The sequence below is a fragment of the Stegodyphus dumicola genome, chromosome 10, assembly GCF_044657685.1.
Source record: "Stegodyphus dumicola isolate Sdum_Otavi_A_Nest chromosome 10, ASM4465768v1".
Taxonomy (NCBI): domain Eukaryota; kingdom Metazoa; phylum Arthropoda; class Arachnida; order Araneae; family Eresidae; genus Stegodyphus; species Stegodyphus dumicola.
In genome coordinates, this window is record NC_140777.1 from 145,476,604 (window position 1) to 145,500,406 (window position 23,803).

Sequence of the window (23,803 nt, forward strand, 5' to 3'; positions counted from 1 at the left end):
ATGAAAACAAACTCAACTAACAAACATGTTAACATAGATTTTAACATTGGCCAAGAGTTTTTCTTTCTTTCTTTCTTTCTTTTTTTTTTTTTTAAACAGATTTATATGCTCTCGCTAACATTGCAGCTGATCGATTTGTTCTTGTATTTATTCCTATTAAATATTCTGTCTTTTAATATCTTATTCTCTCATGTAATGGAAAAAAAAATTTTTTTCTTTGCTTGCTTTAAGAGCTACGAAACTTCGGATAGTATGATATTCTGAAAAATGCTTCAAGTAAACTCTTGCAACCTCGACCAATATGATTAATTTAGAGCAGAAAGTTTTTGTTTTTCCTCTAGGATTAATTTATGTGGTGGCATCTGTTAATCCGAAAGGTAATTTGGTTAAAAAAAGTTAGGTTTGAGACTAATAAATTAATATTTTAATAAAAGAATTGACCAAATATACCTCAATATTTAAGAAATTTCCTAAAACAGTTGCACTGGCAGTAAAAATAATATATAATAAGATATTCAGTACAGATTGTTTAAATTATGAATGTAACAATTTAAATTTAGATATTTAATCACTTCATTTTTACTTTGAGTATTAGTGTGCACTAATTAGAAGAAAATTCTTTTAGAACACAAACATAATCATGATTTCTCTATTTGCCCTCCTTCTCACTGAAATACTCTTATTCTGAATGCTATGCATGGGCTAACTCTTTACTATTCAGCAATTCACCCTAATATTGCTCCTAAGTTCCTCATACATGTAAGCATGAAGGAAACAGAGAAAACATACATATATGGAAATAGTTATGTTATCAGATGATAAAATCGTGAAGGAATAACCCCTCCCTTTTTTTAGTATAATCCCTAGAAATTACTAATTATTTTACACTTTTAGTTATAATAAAACAGAATAATGTGCTTTTATTTCTTTATCAAGGCTTTATTTGAAAATTGATCTTGGACTTTATTATACAAAACACTTTATACAAAAACACAAATATACTTAGAAGTTAAAATAAAAAATAAAAGTTAAACAGACAAATAAAAGAACTATAAATAGTTTCTCTTTTGGGCAGAAGTTCATTTAGGTAAAACTACCATTTTGCTAGGTAAGTTTGCTGAAACTCCATATATCAGATATACAAATTCATATTGAATGCAATGATAAAGACATTTACTTTAAATGTTTAAAGTATTCAATTTAGAAATGAGTCTGAACTATTTACAGAGAAATGACATATTCCTAATTAGTCAGAAAATATAAATAAATTTTTAAAATTGCTTTCATAATAGATAATATGTAAAACATTAATGACAGAAACAGAAATACAAGTCAAAGTAACAAACTGCTAAAATGAGAATGATTTAAGCATTAATAATAATAATAATAATAAAAAAGCATACATTACCAAAAATTAAACTAATAAGTAGTCTTAAAATAAAAGTACATTTCAGCATAATTCTTTAATCTAAAATAAGGTGAAAAAGGCCACCTTATGTTTTGAATGATTTAGAATAAAACTTTCACAACTTTGATAGAGAACTCTCTTCTTCAGAAACAAAAAAAAAAAAAAAAAAAAAAAAAAAAAAAAATTTTTTTTTTCAAAGGTAAAAGGAACAACAACCATTTTACACAGAAATCATTGGGTGGGCCAAAGTGAAAATGTTGAAGAAAATAAATGAAGAAACATGGTAAAGCTAAGCTATTAGAATTTTGAAAGGATTGAGAAGAACTAGATTGGAATTAATGTCATTTACTAAAGAAGATGAATTTTATGGGTGTGAAAATGATTAAAAAAAGTCAATTTATCAACTGAAGGAGATTTATGGATAAATTTCACTGAACTAAAGTCAAAATTGTGATTAAGTGCCTACTATGATTAGTTTTGGCTGCAGAGGAAATTGCTACATTAAATTCCAATCCACTTCTCAATGCTTTCAAAATTCTAATAAATAAAGTTTTTCATATCTCATTACTATTTTCCTCGATAGATTATATTACATTTGTTTCTGCTTTGCTTCACCCGTTGATTTCTACATAAAACATTTGTTGCTCATCCCAGTTTTCATAAATTAATTTTTTTTCTGGTGAAGAGAACTAACTCTGTATCTAATTGCCCTCAAAACTGATCAGTGCCAAAGTAAAATTACTTTTTTTTTCAAATTTCAAACTTTACATTACCATGTTTCTATTGCTATTCTTTATTTTTGTTCATTAAAGCAAGGGAAAAGAAAGGTCAACCTATAAAAATTTAAAATACTTTTAAAAGAGGTAGTCTGCTTATGTCATTTTTCTCAGTGCACCTGGAATTCAGTGAGAAACAGATTTTTCAAAAATGAGTAATAAAAAAAGATTACATATTATGAAACATTCTACACTATTTTTACCATATTCACAGAGCAAGATGCATTCCATGAATTTTATAATAAGTTTATTTAATATTTCAGTAGTTTTAAAGTATTAAAAGCTTGATTTATTTTAGTATCACATTTATATTTACCAACAGATAAACCAACAGTATCCTCAGGCCTACTTGAATCAGAAAGGTGCTTGTACAAATTTTCGCCACTTCCAAAAGGACTACTACCCTGGTAAAAGGAAAATACCCATGTATAAGACGTCAAGAATTACTTTATGTACAGAAATAAGATTGTTAATTCTATAAACACATAACATGTAGTGACGCAAAGCAACAAGCTAGCACATTTTTTATAACACTTTCAAAATATCAATCCAGAAAGTAAAATTGGAGAGCTTAAGAATACTGAATATACTTTTATGATCCAAAACTTTTCTATTTTCATAAATTAAAATGAAACATTTCAGTTTTTTAAAAATGAAGAAACAAAAGATATATGTTATGTGTGTGTATACAGTGAGTGGCCAAACTATTACAGAACCTATCTCTTTTTAACTAGACTACTTTGTGACTTACAGATAGCAATTGTTTAGATAAAGCACATTAATATCTTAAGAACAAATATTACTACAATTATTATGAAATGGGTAAGACGAGAAATTTGAATGATTTTGAATAAAGCATGATCATGGGTGCAAGAAGACTCATTTGCATCTAAACTAGGGATGGGAAAACTACGGCCTGCCTGAAAGTTTTATCTGGCCTGCCGAAAATTAAAAAATATATTGATATCATACATTACTATACAATATATAATATTATATTTTAAGTATTATTATATTACTATATAGTGTAATATACATTGCACAGAGCTAGTGTCAAAACAGAAAGGGATGCCACATGATCGAGGCAGAAAATGAATTAATGTAGAAAAAGGTCTCATTTCATTGACACTGCTCAATGCTTTTTTTTTTTTTTTTGTGTTGTGGCACATGCACAGAGAAGTATCACAAGATTTACATTTCCCTCTGAAAATTTCCCAGAAAGCGATATTTATTGAATCCCTAAAAAAAAAGTACTCTTTTTCTTTTTTCCTGTTTTTGTTTCTTTTCCTTTTTTAATCAACGTGGAAAGTTCAGTTTCTACCTATAAAAAGTCTAGTTCATTATTATCACAACAAATCTAGTTTATTGTTTATAGGTTATCTTTGCTAGTTGAATAGCAGATATTTAAGAAGAAGGATAACAGATGGCACCATATAGCAAAAAGATGACTGTCTTTCTATACTTGTCTGTCTAATATTACTAATTGCATCTATCATTAAATGGAAAGCTGACAGACGGATAGCATCATTGTGAGCAGTGGTAAAATTATTACAAAGTATAGTGCTACCAGTGCTTGCTTAGGTTATTGTGGATATTCATAAAATATTTCAACCCCAAAATGTCTATTAAAAAAACAAAGTAGTTTACAGACTAACAGACCTGAATTTATATCTATCTATTACAGTTGTAAAAGATAAACCAGTGTATCTCATGTGGAAGCTGTAATAATCTTCAGAGAATATACCATTTTCCACGATATCAAAGCATAAAAATTGTAGTTATGAAGCAATGGCTAAATATGAAAGAAGACAAAAAGCAGGAAATCTTTGTAAGGAATTATTAGGTCAACAAATTTATTTTAAGAAAGTAAACATATTCAGGAAGCAGCTACAAGTTTCATTGTAGCATACAATACTGCTAAAAGTAATAAAGCTCTCAGAGAAGTTTGTTAAGCAGTGCATGCTCCAAGTTTGCGATGTTTTATGTCCAAACAAAAAAATATATTATTGATCTAATTACATATACCAAAGTTTAATAAAATTTCCTCTGTTCTTTCTGCTTGTACAGAATGAATTTCAAATCTATTTTAACCAAAATCAAATGAGATAATAAAGTAGTAGATAAAGTGTAGCACATATTTTTTTACCTTTTCTGAAAAAAGATTTTGAGACTAAAAAAATGATGCCTTCTACAGTCGAAGACATAAATAAAAATCTGACATCCCAGTCAGAATTCCAGACTGGTCAGTTTTAATTCTACTCCATAGCTATGGATAAAGGCACTGATATAAATGACACTGCTTAATTAATATTATTTATTAGAGGTGTTGATGAGAATACTGAAATTATTGAGGAAGTAACATGCATGCAGTCACTAAATATTTGGCCATTCAGTATATGTACACTGCTCAAAAAAAAAAAAAAAAAAAAAAAAAAAGGGACAGTGCTGTATCTCCCGTTCTACTGGGCCGATTGACAAAATTCAACCTGCGTTTTTCATGTCTGGAAAGCGCGACTTAGGATATATATTAGATTTATATATAGCACTATTCTAACATAGGTATTTTGACACAAAATTGGACTTTTTCTGAAATAACATAACAATTTTTTTCCATATTTCAATTCTACGACTCAAATTATGCCAGAAAACCAAGTTTTGTAAAAATCGTACGAGTAGTTTTTAAAATATCAGCTCTCAAAATTTTAGCTCCTCAATGTTAATTGAATTTGGCAAATATTTATTAATATCTCTTTTTTTATTAAATTATTTTGATTTTTTCTGTCACATTTCGAAATTTAGGTTCATTCCAAATAAAATTTAACCATTTTTTGTGTTTTATTTTTAAAATTTCTATTTTAAAATAATTTTTATAAATTTTTCGAAAAAAATTTTGAATTATAACCTATAAAATTTTTACCATCACCTTAAAGTAGGTGTATTTTTAAGCATATCTGCAAAAAATTAGGCTTTTTTATTCAAAATTTTCATGTTTATTTGAATTTTATGACAGTAACTGCATAATTTATTTCTAAAAACAAACTGTTGCTTTTGAAGTGGCTGAAAGAGCGGCTGATACATATTTTTAAAGCACAGTATATTTTTATAGAAACATAAGATTTAGAATAATCATTTTTATAAAAGTCAAATTATGATATAAACATACAACCCTCTAGAGACTGAATTAATGGAAGTTCGGTGGTTGTGTAGAAATGATCTGCAGCTACTTAATGGCTGGATAAGTCAGCAGATTCTGTGGACAAGTAAGAATAATTATATAAACGACACCCAACATTCTGGATTCAATTAACAACAAGGATACGATGTTTATTAAATGAATTCAAGAAGTTTTAAAACATAAAAAATCAACACATTTTTTTATCTTAAAATGTATTTTTGTGCATAGCGTATTTTCATTATATTCTTAAAATTCTAATTTAGAATGTAATTGTCAAGAACTGAATCCTAATCATTAGTAATATAATAAGTAATTATTACGGTTATTAATAAATCCTTCTTATAAATTGCAAATATTGCACATGATATTATTTATTTATACTTCAATTCTAACCGTCAGCTCTAGTAGAAGTTACAAATCAATTACATTTAATTAAGGATTGGATTGGATTGAATTGGATTATTTAATTATCGTAAAGCATACGAGGGTTATTTGCCTAAAGGGAGGGATTCCTTCGTGGAGGACTTTCTAAGGGAAACTGGCTCGTATACACGTTACACATGGGGAAAACCACGAAAACGCCCATGCAGCCAGCCCGTTCGCGGGATTCGAACCTCGGACCGAACTACCAGTGTTCAGCGTCTTTACCGCTCAGCCGCTGGTGGGCTATTTAATTAAGGAACGACCATCTAAGTTTAAAAACAGCGTACCGTAGCAGCAATTCAATTATTGGCGCCGCATCTTTCATGTTACTCCCGATTGGCAAGCTACATGATTTTTAATGAGTATTCGGGTTTTGCTAGTAACTTCACTTAGAAATCGCGCTTAAACTAGGTTAGTTGGTTATTTGAACATAGAAAGAACATGGGAGCTATTTGATTAAGATGCTTTCATAGAGAACCTTTGTAAAGAGAACCTAGAAAACTACGAAAACCAACTATGCAGCCTGGGTTAGACTTCGCAACAAACAATTAGTATTTAACAATCTTCAATGCTAGGCAACTGGTGAGGCTCCAATTTAATACTTTATTTCTAAATATTTAAAATATTGTTGTATTGTTAGACACAAAAAGCAGAATTTAAGTTTTGTTAACTCGTTAGTAAACTACAAAGCTGTAATGCAAACGAATATTCAATTGCTTTTGGAATAATTGTATTCACTTAATATTCTTGGAATATGAGCTAAAGAAGGAACGTTCTCGGAAGATTAAAGAAGTGTTTAAATCCAGTGATATTAGGTTTGTCTTACCAGCTCAGGATCAAAACGATTCTGCAATTGCCCGAGTAGTTGACTTGTAAATGACTGTGAATTAAGCAGATGACTTTTAATCTTACGTTTTCAGTCAGAAAACCTATTCCGAATGTTTTGTATTGCATGACAATGCATCTTTTCATTATTCAATAACCAGTCGGAGAACCGCTTGTGTTCCGAAAATAAGCATGTGTACTCAATCGTCCTGCATGTTCTTCAAATTTGTCTTCTTGTGATTTTTTTCTTTCCGAAAAACTAAAGTTGCCTCTCAAAGGAAAGTTTTTTTGACATTGAAGAGACAAAAGGAGTATGACATCTACTTTTAGAGGCATGTCAAAAACAGATCTCTACAAGCCTTCTCTTCCATTACATGTTGCGCAGTCGGACAAAAAGTTGCATCAGCGTAAATTTTATAATCTATTTTTATTGCACTCTGATTACTTTATTAACATACAGTGAATATATACTAAATCTTTTACTTTAGCTTAAGTAATTTGGAAGTTTTGACGGAATTGTTGTCGGAACTAGGACTTAGAAGACAAGTCAAATTAAATATTTCGATAATCCAATAAATTCAAGGTCGAAGTTTCAATATTTTATTTTCGAAGGGAGGGGAAATTTTTTCAGTTTTGGTCCATTATCCTAAGTATATTTGCTTTGATTCTTTATTTTTCCATAAAAGCGAAAAATTTACGCTTGGTATACATATAATGCATAGCTTCAAATTAAAATTTAATAATATACAGAATGGTTATAATTAAAGTTCCACACTGAAACGGTCATAAAAGGAAAACTACTGGATCAAATGTTATCAAACTTGGTAATCGTGTAATGGAGGTCATGGGAATTTATTTTCCGCGAAAAATGGAAGTTGGAAACCTCACCACCAGGGGGAAAATGGCACTGTATGCAATATTGTTAAACGAAATATGGGTCGGAATCTAACTTAACCTTTTGTTACACGGGTTTAACATGTTGCATACCCTTAAGAAACTTTGAAGTAGGCAAATTACCATTTCAAAGCGTTGAATTCGATAAAAGTCGAGTGCGCCATTCGTGTAAGTGAGAAATTCGTCCGTGAAAACCACGAATTAGCGATTAGAAAATGTGAGATCGCAAATCACTCGCACAAGTGCGTACAATCTGGAAAGCGTTTTCTTACAGATCGCTAATTTGTAATTTTTGAAGCCTGAATTCGGCACTAAAACATGAAGATACTGATTCAAAACGCTTTTAATCGATTTGGGCCAAAGAAATCCCTCATGTTATCTATCTAGTTCCATTGCATTCTCCTACTGCATTTGATTGCATAGCAGTCATTCCACACCGTTTAGTATTGAATGACAGCTAGTTTTATAACTGAACCATTTTTCTCTGAAGAGCAGGCGACAGCTGGACCACTGTGATTGCAGCTCACTTAGAGTCAATGTTAAAATGTTTCGTGATACATGAACTGCATGGAACTGCAGTAACATGGCATTTTAGATACTACGATTTTTATGCAGGGCTGGGCCCCACCTCACGTGTGTCGCACAGTTACTTAGGAAACATTTCACGAATGAACGTCTTATAGGCCGACAATTCCCCTCTTCCAACCAGACCTCAATCTCTGTGACTTTTGGCTATGGGGTTATCTCAAGGTGATATTCTAAACAATTTGGCAGAAATGAAAAATGTCCGTAACATTCCTCCTGATATGCTAATAACTGCTGTTAAGAATGCAGTAACATGATTTAACTTGCTCTCTGAAAATGCTGGACGCTTCATTGAACATGCTTTGTAACACGTTTCGGAAACTATTAAACACATTTTAAACAGATGTTTTCATGTCTTATTTCATTTACCAATATTGTTTACAGCGCCATTTTTCCACTGGTGATGAGTTTTTGAACTCTTCTTTTTTTCCCGCGGAAAATAAATTCCCATAACCTCCTTTACACGATTCCCAAGTTTGATAACATTTGGTCCAGTAGTTTTCCTTTTATGACCATTTCAAATTGAAACTTTAATTATAACCACTATGTAAATTAAACTTTAAAAGTCTGACAGTTTGGTTCAAGTCCCAGCTTTAAAAATATATATATTTAAATATAATATTTTATATTAATCCTCTTAGAAAGAATGTTTTAAGAAGCTAATTTTTCTCTCGCATTATAGATTGTATAAAAAAACATGATCTTTAGTATGATTTAGATTGCTTCAGCCGATATAAGAATCGGGTCACTCGGTGGTACAGAATAAACCCTGCTGGACTGTTTTATTTCTTTGTCATTTAGCAAAAATCTTTTAATTAAAATATTTATGCTTTGGACTTAGCTCTATACTTTGTTTATAGTTAAAATGTCTAGAAAATTAAAAGCTGTCTTCAGCTGAAACGCAGTTGATGCAATTGATATTTAAAAAAATTGACAAGAATGCAAAATTTATGGAAGTCTAGGAATCGAAAAATCTTAATTTTTTTGTGTGAGCACTGAAAATAACTGTAGAAGGAAAGCAGAAAATTAGGGAGAAAAGTAAGCAAAAATTTGCAGGGAAATTTGGCTGTCAGACATACCAAGATGTTTAAAAAAGTTGGATGCTTTTGAATATACCTTCAGGATACTTCAAAGAATTTAGGTGTTCAAAGAGAAAACACTTGAACGTGTACCCCACCACCACCAAATACCATCAATTGAGCTTGTGTTAACATAAAAGACAAAAACGATATCATTACAGATTAAAGTGAAGAGCGACTGGTTGTAGACTATATGGTTGTATAAATTTAAATTACGTTATAGAACATCATATCGTATCATAAATGGAGAATCCCATGATTTTCTCAGTCGAATTATTTGAAGATTCAGGAGTTTATCCAGTGATGTATGTGGATGTCACCTAAAGACGTTTTTTTTCCCTCCTGATGAAACAGCGGTTGAGCGGTAAATCGCTGAACACTGGTAGTTCGGTCCGAGGTTCGAATCCCGCGAACGGGCTGTCTGCATGGGCGTTTTTGTGGTTTTCCCCATATGTAACGTGTATGCAAGCCAGTTTCCTTAGAAAGTCCTTCACGAAGGCATCCCTTCCCTTAGGCATAATTAAATAAACCAAAACCTCTTGATGAAAACAGACTTTCCTTTCATCTCATAACTTCAAAATGTTTAGCCTCTAAAGACTGATAAAGGCTCTGACCAAATACTTCGTGATGAACTTTCTAAGAGAAACCAGCTAGCATACACGGTACACATGAGAAAATCCATGAAAACGCCCATGTAACCAGCCCGTTTACCGGGATTCAAATCCCGGAGTGAACTACCAGTGTTCAACGATTCTCTACCGCTCGGCCGTTTATGGGCCTTTATGAAATGGAAGGCGATAACTTTATTTAAAATGATTGTCATAAATACCAAGATATTTCGAAAAGTTGGATGCTTTTTAATATACTTGCAGAATGCCTAAAGAAAAAGTGCAAGAATAAAGTAGAATGCCTGAAGAAAAAAAAAAGAAAAAATAAATTTTTGCGTAAAATTTAATATTTCTACTTTTTTTTTTTAATTTAAAACTTTTTAATCTTATGATATTTGATTCTTGCGATTTCAAAAATAAAATATTTGACATATTTTAAGAAACCAAATGTAGGATAAAACTGTGTAAAGCAATGGGCACAATGATTAAACTGTTTAAAGCAGTGTATGCAAGTCATCCTATGTTAAAATGTCCGTTATACATCTCTCTTATTTATATATTTCTTTTCTGAACGGAACATTGAAAGGCGTGTTAACTGTGCTTTACTGTAATTTCTCTTTTAATATATGCTGTTTTCAAATGCATCATAGTCTGGGTTACAAAATATTCTTCGGAAAGAAACGCAATTCAAATAAATAAAATCAAATTCTGGAAAATTTATATTAATAAATATATTTAAATTGCTCAGTTCGAAGGAATAAATAGAAAATTTTAAAACAATTATCTGAAGAGACAATGCAACACAAACAATTAAAATAAAAGTATAAAAATTTAAAAATTTCCTAAAATAATAATTATGACAAATAAATATATATAAAGAAAACTATTTGAAAAAAAAAAAAATAAATGCTGCACAGTTATTGACGCAGTTTGAATAGGTAAATAGAAATTTTTAAAACAGTTATTCGAAGAAGAAAATGCAACTTAAACAATTAAAATGAAATTCGAAAAAGAAAAAATTACTTAAAATAATAACAGTTATAATAAAAAATATATAAAGAATATTATTTGGAAAAAAGAATGATGGTGACTTTTTTTCCTCTCACGGGAAAGGAAACAAGGTTGCCATATATTAAGACGTTCGCCAAGTGAACTATTCTTGGCGCAAACTGAACAAAAAGTGCCAACATAAATTTGTGAATTTCTCCATAAATTTCGGTCCAAATTTTACAAAATTTCATATTTAGGCGGAATTTGAGTCGTAGAATCGAAATATGTAAAAAAATCGGTATGTTATTTCAGAAAATGTCCGATTTAGTGTCAAAATACCTATGTTAGAATAGTGCTATATATAAATCTAATATATATCCTAAGTCGCGCTTTCGAGACATGAAGAACACAATTTGAATTTTGTCAATCGGCCCAGTAGAACGGGAGATATAGCACTGTCCCATTTTTTTTTTTTGAGCAGTGTACATACATGGTGAATTAACACATAATAGGTTTATTACGCATAAGTATTCTATCGCTATCTATTCATATTGCCGATCACTTTACATATACCACAGAAAAAAAAATTCCTCTGTTCTTTCCGCCTGTATAGAACGAATTTCAAACCTATTTAACCGAAATCAAATGAGATAATGAAGTATTGGAAAAAAGTGGAACACATATTTTTTTACCCTTTCTATAAAATATTAATAACAAATATATTCATTATAAGTAATACAAGAAAAAGATTTAAATAAAATTATAGAGCAATTAAGCAAATCATACATAGTAATTTAAAACTCAGGACTAAATTTACTATGCTTCCAAAGTTAAGACTTTATAGGTAGAAGAAGGCAGAACACCTTTGGTCCTACAAATATAATCCCACTGCAGTAACTGTGTAGCTCTACCCTAATTTTGAGGTAGAATATCATGTGGGGGTTCCAATGGTCTCTCATTGCTCTTCCCCTACCACCAATCTCTTGACAGGATTTTTGGTTTGCTGTGTTTTGGCCCCTTTGCTGCACCATCCATATTTTCTTCAGGATTTGAGCCTGGGCCCATCTATATGGCAATCAGTGTCGTGAACCACTACACCATCTGGGCAGCCAGTTAGACTTAATATTTAATATTTCATCAATAAAATTCCAGTGACAACAGTAGAAAGTTAAATTTTATGTTATTTTTTTAATTAAAAATTTATTTGCAAGGGCAACTAGATTTGAAACATATGAACAAAAAATAGATGAATTAAAATGTGATATTTCAAATGTAACTTATTATTAAAGAATATTACAGCTGCTTAATTTTACCTGAGAAAGAGATGCTGTAGTATTAGTGCTAGTATCAAGCCTTTGCTCATCTGTTAAGTCTCTAGCCCAATAATGAGTATGAGCTATTTCTAAAACCTGATAAGCACTTGCCATACCCCCAACTCCACAATTACTGTATGCATGTTCCAAACCTGATACAACAGCCAGGAGAAGTTTCAAGTAACCTTTCCATACTGCTTTTGAAATACACTATATAGGGGGAGGAAAAAAAAAGAAATATTATGATTAATGTATTTACTAAAAAAGTAAAACATTTGAAAGTTTTCCCCTTTTCAATCTTATTCAACCAAAATCAATTTTTAATGAATTTATGCAATAGATTTATTATTGTTTTAGGTATGAAAAAAGTACATGATTTGAATTCTTGTTTTGAAATACAACATAGAAAATGTAATGATGAAAATCTTACCACATCATCTATGTGGTCATCGGGTCCAATTTTTCTTTCAAGAGTTTTATTGAGCCTAGATACAACCAAATTGCGATAATTTTCATCTTCCATCAATTTTTTTACTCTGCTCAATTTTAACCATCCAACTCCTTCTCCTTCAAGAACAGCATTTATAGTTTCCTTCAAAAACGTCTGATTATCTCTGTAAAATACAAGATTATCAATATATTGAAGTTCAAAGACACAGAAAAAATGCTTAAGCTAAATAAAGCTAAAAAAGAAGAGGGGGGGGGGAACTTTTTCTTCTTCTTTTTGAGCTTTATTACTTAATTGCAAATATCATTAAAAAAAAGAAATATTCCTTTCTTCAAATGCTCTATTACATAAACTTAACTATAAAAATAAACATTTTAAAATGCAAATGGAACTATATAAAATGATTTTAAAAGTCACAGTTTTTATTACAACATTCATGCATTAACTGATACCTTTTGGTTTCCTTTAGTAGGCAACAACATTTGGTTATTATAATACTTTCTGATTATCAATCTCAAACACTTTTTTTTTTTTTTTTTTCCTCCTTAATGTTTTGCTGCATCTATATCAAGCACATTTACTGCTCATTACTCATTTTAGATACTATCCCAATCTATTACAATTTTTTCTATCACTTGCAGTTCTTTTTTTGCAGAACTTATTTGCATAAATGACTCTTCATAGTGACAATAAAATCATACAGCTATTGTATATATTATATGATTTTATTATAATTCCTAACATGCAATCTCACACTCTGTCTAGATTTATAAACACTGCACTGCTAATGCTGTCTTACTTAATGTAAAATTAAATTTAATGAGAATTAGTGCATTTCTGAATGTTCGGGAATATATCATTGTAAAACTACAATTATTAGCAGCAAATCATGCACAATAATTTAAAAGGTCTTAATTATTATTCAAAAGGGAGAAAAAACTTAAAATAGATTAAATTTATTAGAAACTAAAACAAACATGACTTCATGTTGAAATTTTGTTAATTTAAATTTTTAGGCATAAAAAGGGCTGGGGAAATCTCTTTTTTTTTTAGAAATGAAGGAAAAAGTATGAATTTTTTATAAGGAAAGGGTATTTTGGTGTAAAAAATGAATTATAGGAAGAAAACACTTTCAGTGAATAATTTCATTCTCTGTTATTTTTTGCATCATACAGTAAATTTTTACAGCCAGTTAATACATTTATTACATACAGTAATTTTTAATACTACTTCTAAATGATAGAAACACTCTGGATAAATTTAATCTTTGTAATAGACTGACTGCATACACATCTGCTTGTTGAAATATTTACATGGAGCAGTTGAGAATATTATTAACATAGAAGCATAAAATCTTGTTTATATTATCTGCTGCTTATTTCAACCACACAACTTTTTCTTTAAATGCCATCTAGTACTAAGCTGAAATCATGTGTGATATTTAGTGACTTATCACACAAACACAGAAAAAATAAAGTACATGCCATGTTAAAAATAGTTTACTATAGCAATTCTTAATGAGATACCAACTCATGTTTATGTAGATGGAAAGATGAACAGTGAAATTTGTATTTATTTATTTAGACAAATGCCAGACATTTTGCCACTAAGCCATTAATCTTTATTTTGCTTCCCAATACTTAAGACTAATAGAATTAAAAGATAATAGTGCAGTGCATTTTTCAATATGCTCCTTATCCATGGACTGTCCGGAGTTACTAGAGTACAGACAGATGAGTCCTTAAGTCAAATTTTATAAAGATGGGCATTCAGACAACCGTGTTCAGTCAAAAAACAAAATAACGCCATGGGCTACATGACGAGGAAAATCTGGAATAACTGGTGAAACTGCCCCAGGCCTTTCCCTTAGCCTCGTTTGATAGGTAGGAAGCAAACCTCTTCTTAAATTCTAATTTAATTAGGAGTTTTGCAGAATTAAAAATCACATGGTTATTAGTGGTTTGTAGAATAATCATTTCTTTCTTTGCCAAGAAATCAGCTCTTTCATTTCCCTCGATGCCACAATGCGCAGAAATCCACTGCAAGACAATTGAGTCAGCCAGAGTGTTGAAAACCTTCCTACATTTGTAAATTCTTTGGGAAGTACAAAATTTATTGTTAAAGATAGCCTGCAAAGCAACTTTGCTATCAGACAAATTTAAGAACACAAGAGAAATTAATTTTCTGAGTGCTTAACTGATTCATAGCAATAAATATAGCCTCAACTTCACCATCAAAACAGGTTGTATCTCTTCCCACTGCCTTATAGAACACAAAATGGTCACAATAGATTCTTGTACCAGCTCCAGTAATTCGTTGAATCATGGATCCATAAGTATAAACATGGGTTACTGGGATATCTTCTCTCAATAGTTTCAAAAGCAATGGCTCTGATCTAGGCAGTGGGCATTTCACTCTTCGATTTTCTCACATTCGAGATATACACGAGCCAATTTGTCACAATAATCAAGAGAAAAAGTCACCATAATCAAGAGGACACAAAGGTACAGCCATTACATTCATTTTTTGAACAAGGTCTAGGTCTTCTGCTAATTTATAACCAATTCGATTGAAACCCACTTGCATCTAAATTTCTACCATTGTTAAAATTGTAATTCCTCTAATATTTATTATTGGGAGCCTAATAAGTTCTTGAAACAAAACTGCAGCATTTTTACGAATGTCATGCATGACAGGAAAAATATTGGTTTAATGCTTCCATAGCCACAATCCAGGTGGATTTAACTGCACCTGTTATTAGGCGAAGAGATTGGTTTTGTGATCTTGACAAAATGTTGACTGAATTGATGGAAGCCAACACCAAAACTTCAGTAATAAAATAAGGGTTGAATGCACATTTTAGGCATATTTATTAAAGTTTATCTGCTTCACCCCCAATGGCAGCCTGCAGCCATTTCAAAATTAGAAGTCTCATTTCAATTTTTTCCTTTATCTAAGAAATATATTCATTCTAATTCAGATGTGAATAAAGTTTGCATCCCAATAGGTAATATTATTACTAACAGAGATTATTTCACCATGATAAAGAAGGTACGGTAAGAAAAGCTGTCTATTCAAGGTAAAAAATTGGCAATTAGTTTTGTCTAGTCTTAAAATTATGTTATTATTCGTGCAAAAAGATTGAATCTCCCTAAGGCATCATTAAGATTAGCATTCAATCTTTGAAAAATGAAATTATTAAGACTACAACAGAATAATACCTTTAAATCTGAACATTTTTGTAATGAATTTGCGCATTTAATGGACTGTGACATTCCAGGTTTAAGAGCCTAGAAGAGTTTTCTGTTGATAAAAGATAAACTTGTACTATGCCGTAAAATCAATGATGCCTATTAGCAATATTTCATGATTTTTTAGTATATATATATATGTGATGTACCAGCTTTTGTCAGGAATAAATAGATTGTTGAAGAATCATAAATGTAGTCGTAGCTTAAATTATCAGACGATAAGTTTAAAAAACAGGATCCATTTATTATTATTCAGGAGAAATAGCAGTTACAAAATCAGATATCCGGAGTAAATAAAAAAATTACTAATAACTTTTCGTATGAAGTTTACTGCATCGTGACATTTAAGAAAAAGCACCGATATTCTTTTGGGAGTCCTTTTATAGCCTCTGGAAATGCGGAGCTTCCAAGAAACGACGTCAGCTTCATCAGCCAATCCAGTTCGCTTTAAATATTTCCAGAACATTCTATAACTGTACGTGTAGAAAAGGCGGGAAAAACAACTTGACTATGGGGCTGTGGATTTAATTCCACGTACTTTCAAAATAGAGAACGTCGCCATTAAAAATGAAAAGAACAGACAGTTAGAATTTTAAGTGTATTTTTGACTTTTTTTAAATTTTATTATTACATATATATATGCTATAAAATAATGGGCATCGTTAAAATGTATGTCCAGAATCTGTATTGATTTCCAAGTATCATGCATGATTTTGTTTTTATATAAAGACAAACTTTTTTTTTTTTTTTTTTGTAATAAAATGTTTTATTTATACTTCTATAAAAATTGCATTTAAACTTACGTATGAGAAGTGCTGTGAGCTTCTAAAGTCTGCATTCGTTGTGCATCTTGCTGCTTCTTCTGCTGAGTGGTAGTATGTTTGATAAGTGTAGTCTTTTCTACTTGAATTTTTCGCCCTTTTTAAAGAAAAAAGAATAAAGCAACTAAGTTACATATTATACACTTTTCATACAATGCATGACAATAAAATCCAGCCATGATGTTTCTAATACAACATACTGTTGCGTTTTTCTTTTTCTGACACCAGTTGTTATGTTATTATCTTCCCTCACGTTCGTACAGGATTTGTGTGGATTTGGAGTGAATAACGACGACACATGATGAAGTATCGAAACAACTTTATTTCCCAGTATTGTCAGGACAGCTCAAATACGTTACAGTTGTCGAAGAACTTCTATAAACACGCTGACACAATCAGCAATACAGCCTTCACATTGTCAGGCAATAATGGTGGAGACAGCTTCACTGCAAAGCACCCGAATACAGCTCTCAACTCTGCTTCGTTGTTCTCGGAACTCCACATACTCTCGAGACTCTCCACACGATGCACTCGACGATACACAAGAGTATAGCTCTCAACTCACCACAGTCTAAGACAAAACTCGACAATGCACTAATTCGCGATGCACTAAAAGACTCTCTCGATGCACTCGATGACCAACTCGGCGCTAGACTTCGAGACACTTGCTCAATGACTGATTATCAGCTCGCTAGACGAGGCACACACACTACCTGACTGCGGACCAGCAGGGTTTATATAGCTTTCGGTTTGTGTTCGGGAACATTCTGAGTTAAACTGGTAAGAATACGTTCCAGAAGGTTCTCCATCCGTCCATGGTATATCGCCAAATGGGTGATTTCTCACCAAATGTGGCAACCCTGCCTTCCCTTGCCAGTTTTATGACAACCCTAAAACTGCTTTGCGGGTAAGCCATCTCTACGCGCCTGTACATTTCGTAACACTACCCCCTCCCAAGGACTGAACATCCCGGGCAGTACAACTCTTGGTCAGAAGCCTAATTTGATACAAACAAACATAAGGTATAAATAAATAACATAACTAAAGAAACAGATATTTACATTACGTACAAGTTACATACACAAATTAAACACATCACAATTTTAAATTATACAAATTAAGAATGAATTTCAGTTACAGTCTATTTAAAATATACTCGGGTCAAATACTTTTCCACTGCAGTTCTCAGATGCATTTCTGTTTTGCATATCACAGTATGAAGATTCAGTCCTTTTAGACTTTTCATCCACAGGAAGGTCTGAGACTTTGTTCATTACTCTGTAGTTCATTCCCATCATGTATACAGTTCACCTCGGTATTTTCAGCCACTGGTACATGCCCATTCACCTTCATTTCCTGGGAACCAGTTCTGATGTTTGCACCAGGGTAGCGAATAAATTCCGATCCTTTATGAGCAGAAGTATCCGGGTTTAGAATCAAGTCCTTGTCTGCACAACCAGCACTATGAGACACACACATAGTTTGTGAGGTGAGTGAATTTTCTGCAATACTGAAGCATACTGCTTAAGTTGCACATCAGCTTCTCCCATTTCTGTATCACATGCACTTTCAGATGGTTCAACACCTGCTGCCTGCGACTTCGTAACTTCACTATCAGTTTCAACGAACTTAACAATCGCATTTCCACACTTGAGAATTAAAATCTACTTTCCCGTCTTTTATTTCTTCACATTTTCGTTCTTTATCTTTAATCGCGTTAGTTGTTTCATCTTTCATTTCTTGATCTTCCTCAGATAGTTCATTAGCTACTTTCTTCATTTCTTCATCCTTTGATTCTTCAGAAGCCACTTTTCTCATATCCACATCCTCTTTTATGGCTCCAGTTTCTTCTGTAAGCGCCACTTTCACCTGTTAGAGTTGCTTTCACACCTTTCTTGGCTGCCATTTATTTCTTCTGATTCAGTCCGGCTTTCATCTCTTTCAGTCCAGCTTTGATCTCAGCTGTCATCTCTTTATATCCAGCTTTTATCTCATCATATCCGGCTTCTATCTCAGCCAGTCCGGCTTTCATTTCAGCCTTCATCTCTTCATATCCAGCTTTTATCTCAGCCCTCATCGTAACATATCCGACTTTTAACTTGGCTAAAATGTTCATCAAAGTCTTCATTTCTTCTGCCATGGCTTTCCTCTGCAGGCGGGTCACTGGCATTCACTTGCAAATCCCACTTCTGACACCAGTCGTTGAGTTTTTCTTTTTCTGACAGCAGTTGTTACATTATTTTCTTCCTTCACATTCGTACGGGGTTTGTGTGGATGTGAAGTGAATAACAACGTCAGTTGATGAAGTATCGAAACACACTTTATTTTCCAGTATTGTTAGGACAGCTCCAAAGCATGTTACAGTCGTCGAAGAACTTCTATAAACATGCTAACACAATCAGCGACACAGCCTTCACATTATCAGGCAATAACGGTGGAGACAGCTTAACTGCAAAGCGCCCGAGTACAGCTCCCAACTCTGCTTGGTTGTTCTTGGAACTCCACATACTCTCGAGACTCTCCATGCAATGCACTCGACAATACACAAGAGTATAGCTCTCGACTCAGCACAGTCTAAGACAAAACTCGATGATGCACTAAAAGACTCTCTCGATGCACTCGACGACCAACTCAGCGCTAGACTTCGAGACACTCGCTCAATGACTGACTATCAGCTAGTTAGACGAGGCACACACACTAACTGACTGTGGACCAGCAGGGTTTATATAGCTTTCAGCTTGTGTTTGAGAACATTCTGAGCCAAACCGGTAAGAATTCGTTCCAGAAGGTTATCCATCCGTAAATGATATATTGCCAATTTTGTTGCCAAATGGGGAATTTCTTGCCAAATGTGGCAACCCTGCCTTCCCTTGACATTTTTATGGCAACCCTAAAACTGCCTTGCGGATAAGCTATCTCACCGCGCCTGTACATTTCACATTTCGTAACAATACAAAGTTTTCTTGCATTTAATTTAGTATATAAAATTTTTTTAAATCAGATATTTTCCCACAAAAATTACCCTTACTCACTTTACCTCGAAAAGAACAGGATAAAATTATATAGCTTAACTTCACAAACTTTTAAGAATCACATGAATTGCAATTAAAAGCTATTTACTGCACACATTATGCAGAATATACACTTTATAACATAAATATTAAAAATTCAACCTTTTGGGAAAGGTCCAAATGGCTGAGGTCGATCTCTAGGTCTGGATATAGAACTTGATCTGCTACCTAAATTATCAATAAATTAAAAAGGAGAAATCATATCACACAATAATTTTTATTGTAAAAAATGAAAAATTAGTAGAAATTGATCAGTTGCTTAAATTATCAATAAAATTTAAAAAAAAGATTTCATACAGTAATTAAATAATATTAATAAATAAAAAATAATTAAATTAAAAATTAATTTATTATTGAAAGCTATTAAATTAAGAATAAATGAAAAGAGTTTGTAAAAATTTTTAAATGCTAAAAAATAATAAGATTTCAATCATGAATTAACCAGACAATTTCCATTAGCAATTTATTCTTCATACAAAATGTTACTTTACAAATAATTTAGCAACTTATAAGTTTCCCTGTGTGTTAGTGAATAGACTATAAAGAATGAAAGGAATCAACAAATAATATTTATAATAATAGGTCAGTATTTACTTATATCGAAGCACAGAAGATTTCCAAAAACTCCTGAAGTTGCATCAGAGAGCAAATGTATGAATTATATAATTATTACTGCTTATATTTAGATTTGAAATTTTTGTTTTATTTGAATTACATAGCTGTTTAAGCTTACTTTCTTCTCATTTCATGCACTTTTGCTCTTGCATAACAGTTGTAATCTTCACTCAAAAATATTTTGTAGTGTTCACTAGGCATGTTATTGATTGTATGTTACTGTATAAATAATGTTTAAACTTCTGTTTAATAATTTGTATAACTTTACAGAGAAACACACAAAATAACACAATTAAAAAAAATCTTTATATTATAAATTATCTGCAATTGTTTGTAAATATTTGTATATTTCTGTCAACTGAGGATAAAAATATACAAAAGAATATTTTTGTATTATTATAGACATAAGACATGCTTTTTGTTACTGTGTACTATCTACATTTTTATGATATATCTCATATCTCACAATTTATTTACTACATTTTTATAAGAAATTATGATAAATTTAATTCCAATAAATGAAATTTCTTTTTTTCTCCCATTTGATGCTAATGACTTCTTGGAAACTTTCATGCCAGTTTATTACATACAGTTATATAAACTCAATTCTGATTAATCTAGATAATTGAAATTTGACTTTGGATACTTAAATACATATATAAAGTAAACAAGGTAAAAATAAATAATAAATTGCTTAATATCTCTCTCTATATATATATGTAATAAACAGTGGCGTAGCTAATGGTGAGGCAAGAGGGGACATCTGTCCCCAGGTGCAGCATTAAAGGGGCGCCAAATTGATGCTACGAAATTTTGTAATGAAATGTTTTCCATTCTTGGCACACAGAAAGGGGGTGCAAATTCTTCAGTTATCCCCGGGCGCTGGACACTCTAGCTATGTCCCTGGTAATAAATCAAAATCTCGGAAATCGGAATAAAAAGAAAATGCTGCATTAAATATTTGAAGGCTAAACCTAAAAAAATATATTAATTGCTTATGTTTAACTTTGTACGTATAAATCTCCTTTGTCTCCTTCATTATATATACAGTCACAAGTCGTTAATTCGGACACCCATAATCCGGACCTCAAAGCTACAAACTTTCTGCGCATGCGTTTCGTTGACGCATGCGCATAAGACCTTTACGGCTGCGCATATGCGTGTGCGCATAATACGTTTAATGTATAATGGACAGTATAAGCTAAAACTATCTAATTATCTATTTCAGTTAATGTTGCAGATTGCATTGTTCCTTAATCTTCGAATTGGATCCAGCTTATTATTTTTTTCAGACTGTTAGAGCAATTTTATAAAAGTAAGCTTGAACTTTCGATTATGTCAAATAGAATTTCCGATGTTGGAGCCCCCAAAGGATATACAAAGCGAAAGTATGTTTCGATGTCCATCAAACAAAAAGTGGAATAGCTGCAAAAAATGGATAAAGGCATATCCTTTGTTTCTCTAACCATTCCGAAATCTGTTTATCATTTTCACGCTGCTCTGCGGCTGGGTGGGGGGACGCCACGGAGCGCAATGAATTGGAAGTTGATCTGTCAGCACCATCCTTATCTTCAGGGAAGATGTTAAGATGTTTTTATTTTATTTGGCTTATAATTCCTTGCTAAATGTAGTATTTCATCTCGATGTACTCCATCTTTCATATGATTTAAATTAAATTCTTCATCATTATAACTCGCTTCGATAGTGAAGAAAGTGACACAGAGGTTACTGAAAATGAAAAAATTTCGATTGACAAATTAGTCGGTATTCTCGACACAGCAATTATAGGACTTGAACAGCGGAACTTTGTAGCTAAACAAGAAATTATGTCTGTTTATAGAATTGAAGAGAAAGTATTATCACGTAAAACGAAGCAACTTAAACAACTTACATTGAAAGAAATGTTTAATAAAGTAAACAAATAAATATTAAGCTTTTTTTTGTAAATTTTGATACCCTTTAGATCATAATTTTTCTTTATTTCATAAATTATGGTTTCATATTTTTAATTTAATAATTTCTGCATGCCATCTTGCCAGATTTAAACTGATGATCTATAATCCGGAAAAATCGATAATCCGGAATCGCCAAAGTCCCGACAAGTCCGGATTAACGACTTTTGACTGTACATAGTTTCATATGAAAATATTTAGTAAAGTTAAATAAAATTAAATAATTCTCTTGCGTCATTGCTGCAAGGAATGAAATTTGAATTTAACAAATACAATATATCATCTCATTCCTATTAAGCTAATTGAATTTTAAAATATGAAAATTCTAATTTTGCAGCAATAGTTAATCATTTTATTTGTTTACAATAAAATTTCCATAATTTAAAATTTAATTAGCTTAATAAGAATGAGATAACATATTGTATTTTTTATATATATATATAATGAATAAATAAAAAGCAGCTCAAAACCTAATAAAGTTATGCATTGATAGCTGCAATAACTGGTGGTAATATAGTAAAATAAATATAGTCAAAAGTCTTCAATCCGGACAACCATAATCCAGAATGATCTATACTCCGGACCTCAAAGCTACAAACTTTCTGCGCATAATATGTTTACGCATGCGCGTTTAATGTATAACGGACGGTATTAGCTAAGCTAAATTTATATAATTATCTATTTCAGTTTATGTTGTAGATTGCGTTGTCCCTTAATCGTCTAATTGGATCAGGCTTATTATTTTTTGCAGACTGTTAGAGCAATTTTATAAAAGTAAGCTTGAACTTTCGATTATGTCAAAAAGAATTTCTGATTCTGGAGCTGCCAAAGGATCTACAAACCGAAAGCACGTTTTGATGTCCATCAAACAAAAAGTGGAATCGCTGCAAAAAATGGATAAAGGCATATCCTTTGTTTTTCTAACCATTCCGAAATCTGTTTATCAATTTCACGCTACTCTAGGGTGTGTGTGCGTGTGTGTGTGTGGGGGGGGAGAAACATCGCGGTGTGCAATTAACTGGAAGTTGATCTGTCAGCACTATCTTTATCTTCAGGGCAGATGTTTTTATTTTATTCGGCTTATAATTCCTTACTAAATGTAGTATTTCATCTTGATGCACTCTGTCTTTGATATGATTTAAATGAAATTCCTTGTCATTATAAATATAGTGAATACACATCAAATAGTTTTCTAATTTCGACTATGCGTATTGTATGCTTTATGCATGCACACGTTGAAAGAAATGTTTAATAAAGTAAACAAATAAATATTAATCCTTTTTTTTTGTAAATTTTGATACATTTTAGATCATAATTGTTCTTTATTTCATAAATTATGGTTTCCTATTTTTAATTTTATAATTTCTGAATGCCATCTTACCAGATTTAAACTGATGATCTATAATCCGGAAAAACCGATTATCCGGAATCGCCGAAGTCCTGACGAGTCCGGATTAAAGACTTCTGACTGTATAAAACTTTTTAAAAGCCATTCCATCTTTCGTTACATCAAACTTCTGATGACAATGTAGCAAATGTTATAAATACCTCTTTTCAGTTTTGGCTTAC

At 31.7% G+C, this 23,803-nt stretch overlaps 1 protein-coding gene across 13 annotated transcripts in view; it reads right to left on the reverse strand.

Moving 5' to 3' along the window:
- Positions 1 to 23,803, reverse strand: part of Rab3-GEF (Rab3 GDP-GTP exchange factor) — a 176,712-nt gene that overhangs the window by 66,948 nt on the left and 85,961 nt on the right. For all 13 annotated transcript variants that reach the window (XR_015043574.1, XR_015043573.1, XM_085825652.1 and 10 more), the window contains exons 18-22: positions 19,770 to 19,835; positions 16,579 to 16,693; positions 12,507 to 12,690; positions 12,077 to 12,286; positions 2,501 to 2,588 (exon numbers count right to left, since the gene is read on the reverse strand). Coding sequence is in view for 11 of the 13 variants with exons in the window: in XM_085825652.1 (XP_085681778.1) it covers positions 2,501 to 2,588; positions 12,077 to 12,286; positions 12,507 to 12,690; positions 16,579 to 16,693; positions 19,770 to 19,835 (663 nt within the window). In the remaining 2 variants the exon portion in view is untranslated. The remainder of the gene's footprint in view (positions 1 to 2,500; positions 2,589 to 12,076; positions 12,287 to 12,506; positions 12,691 to 16,578; positions 16,694 to 19,769; positions 19,836 to 23,803) is intronic.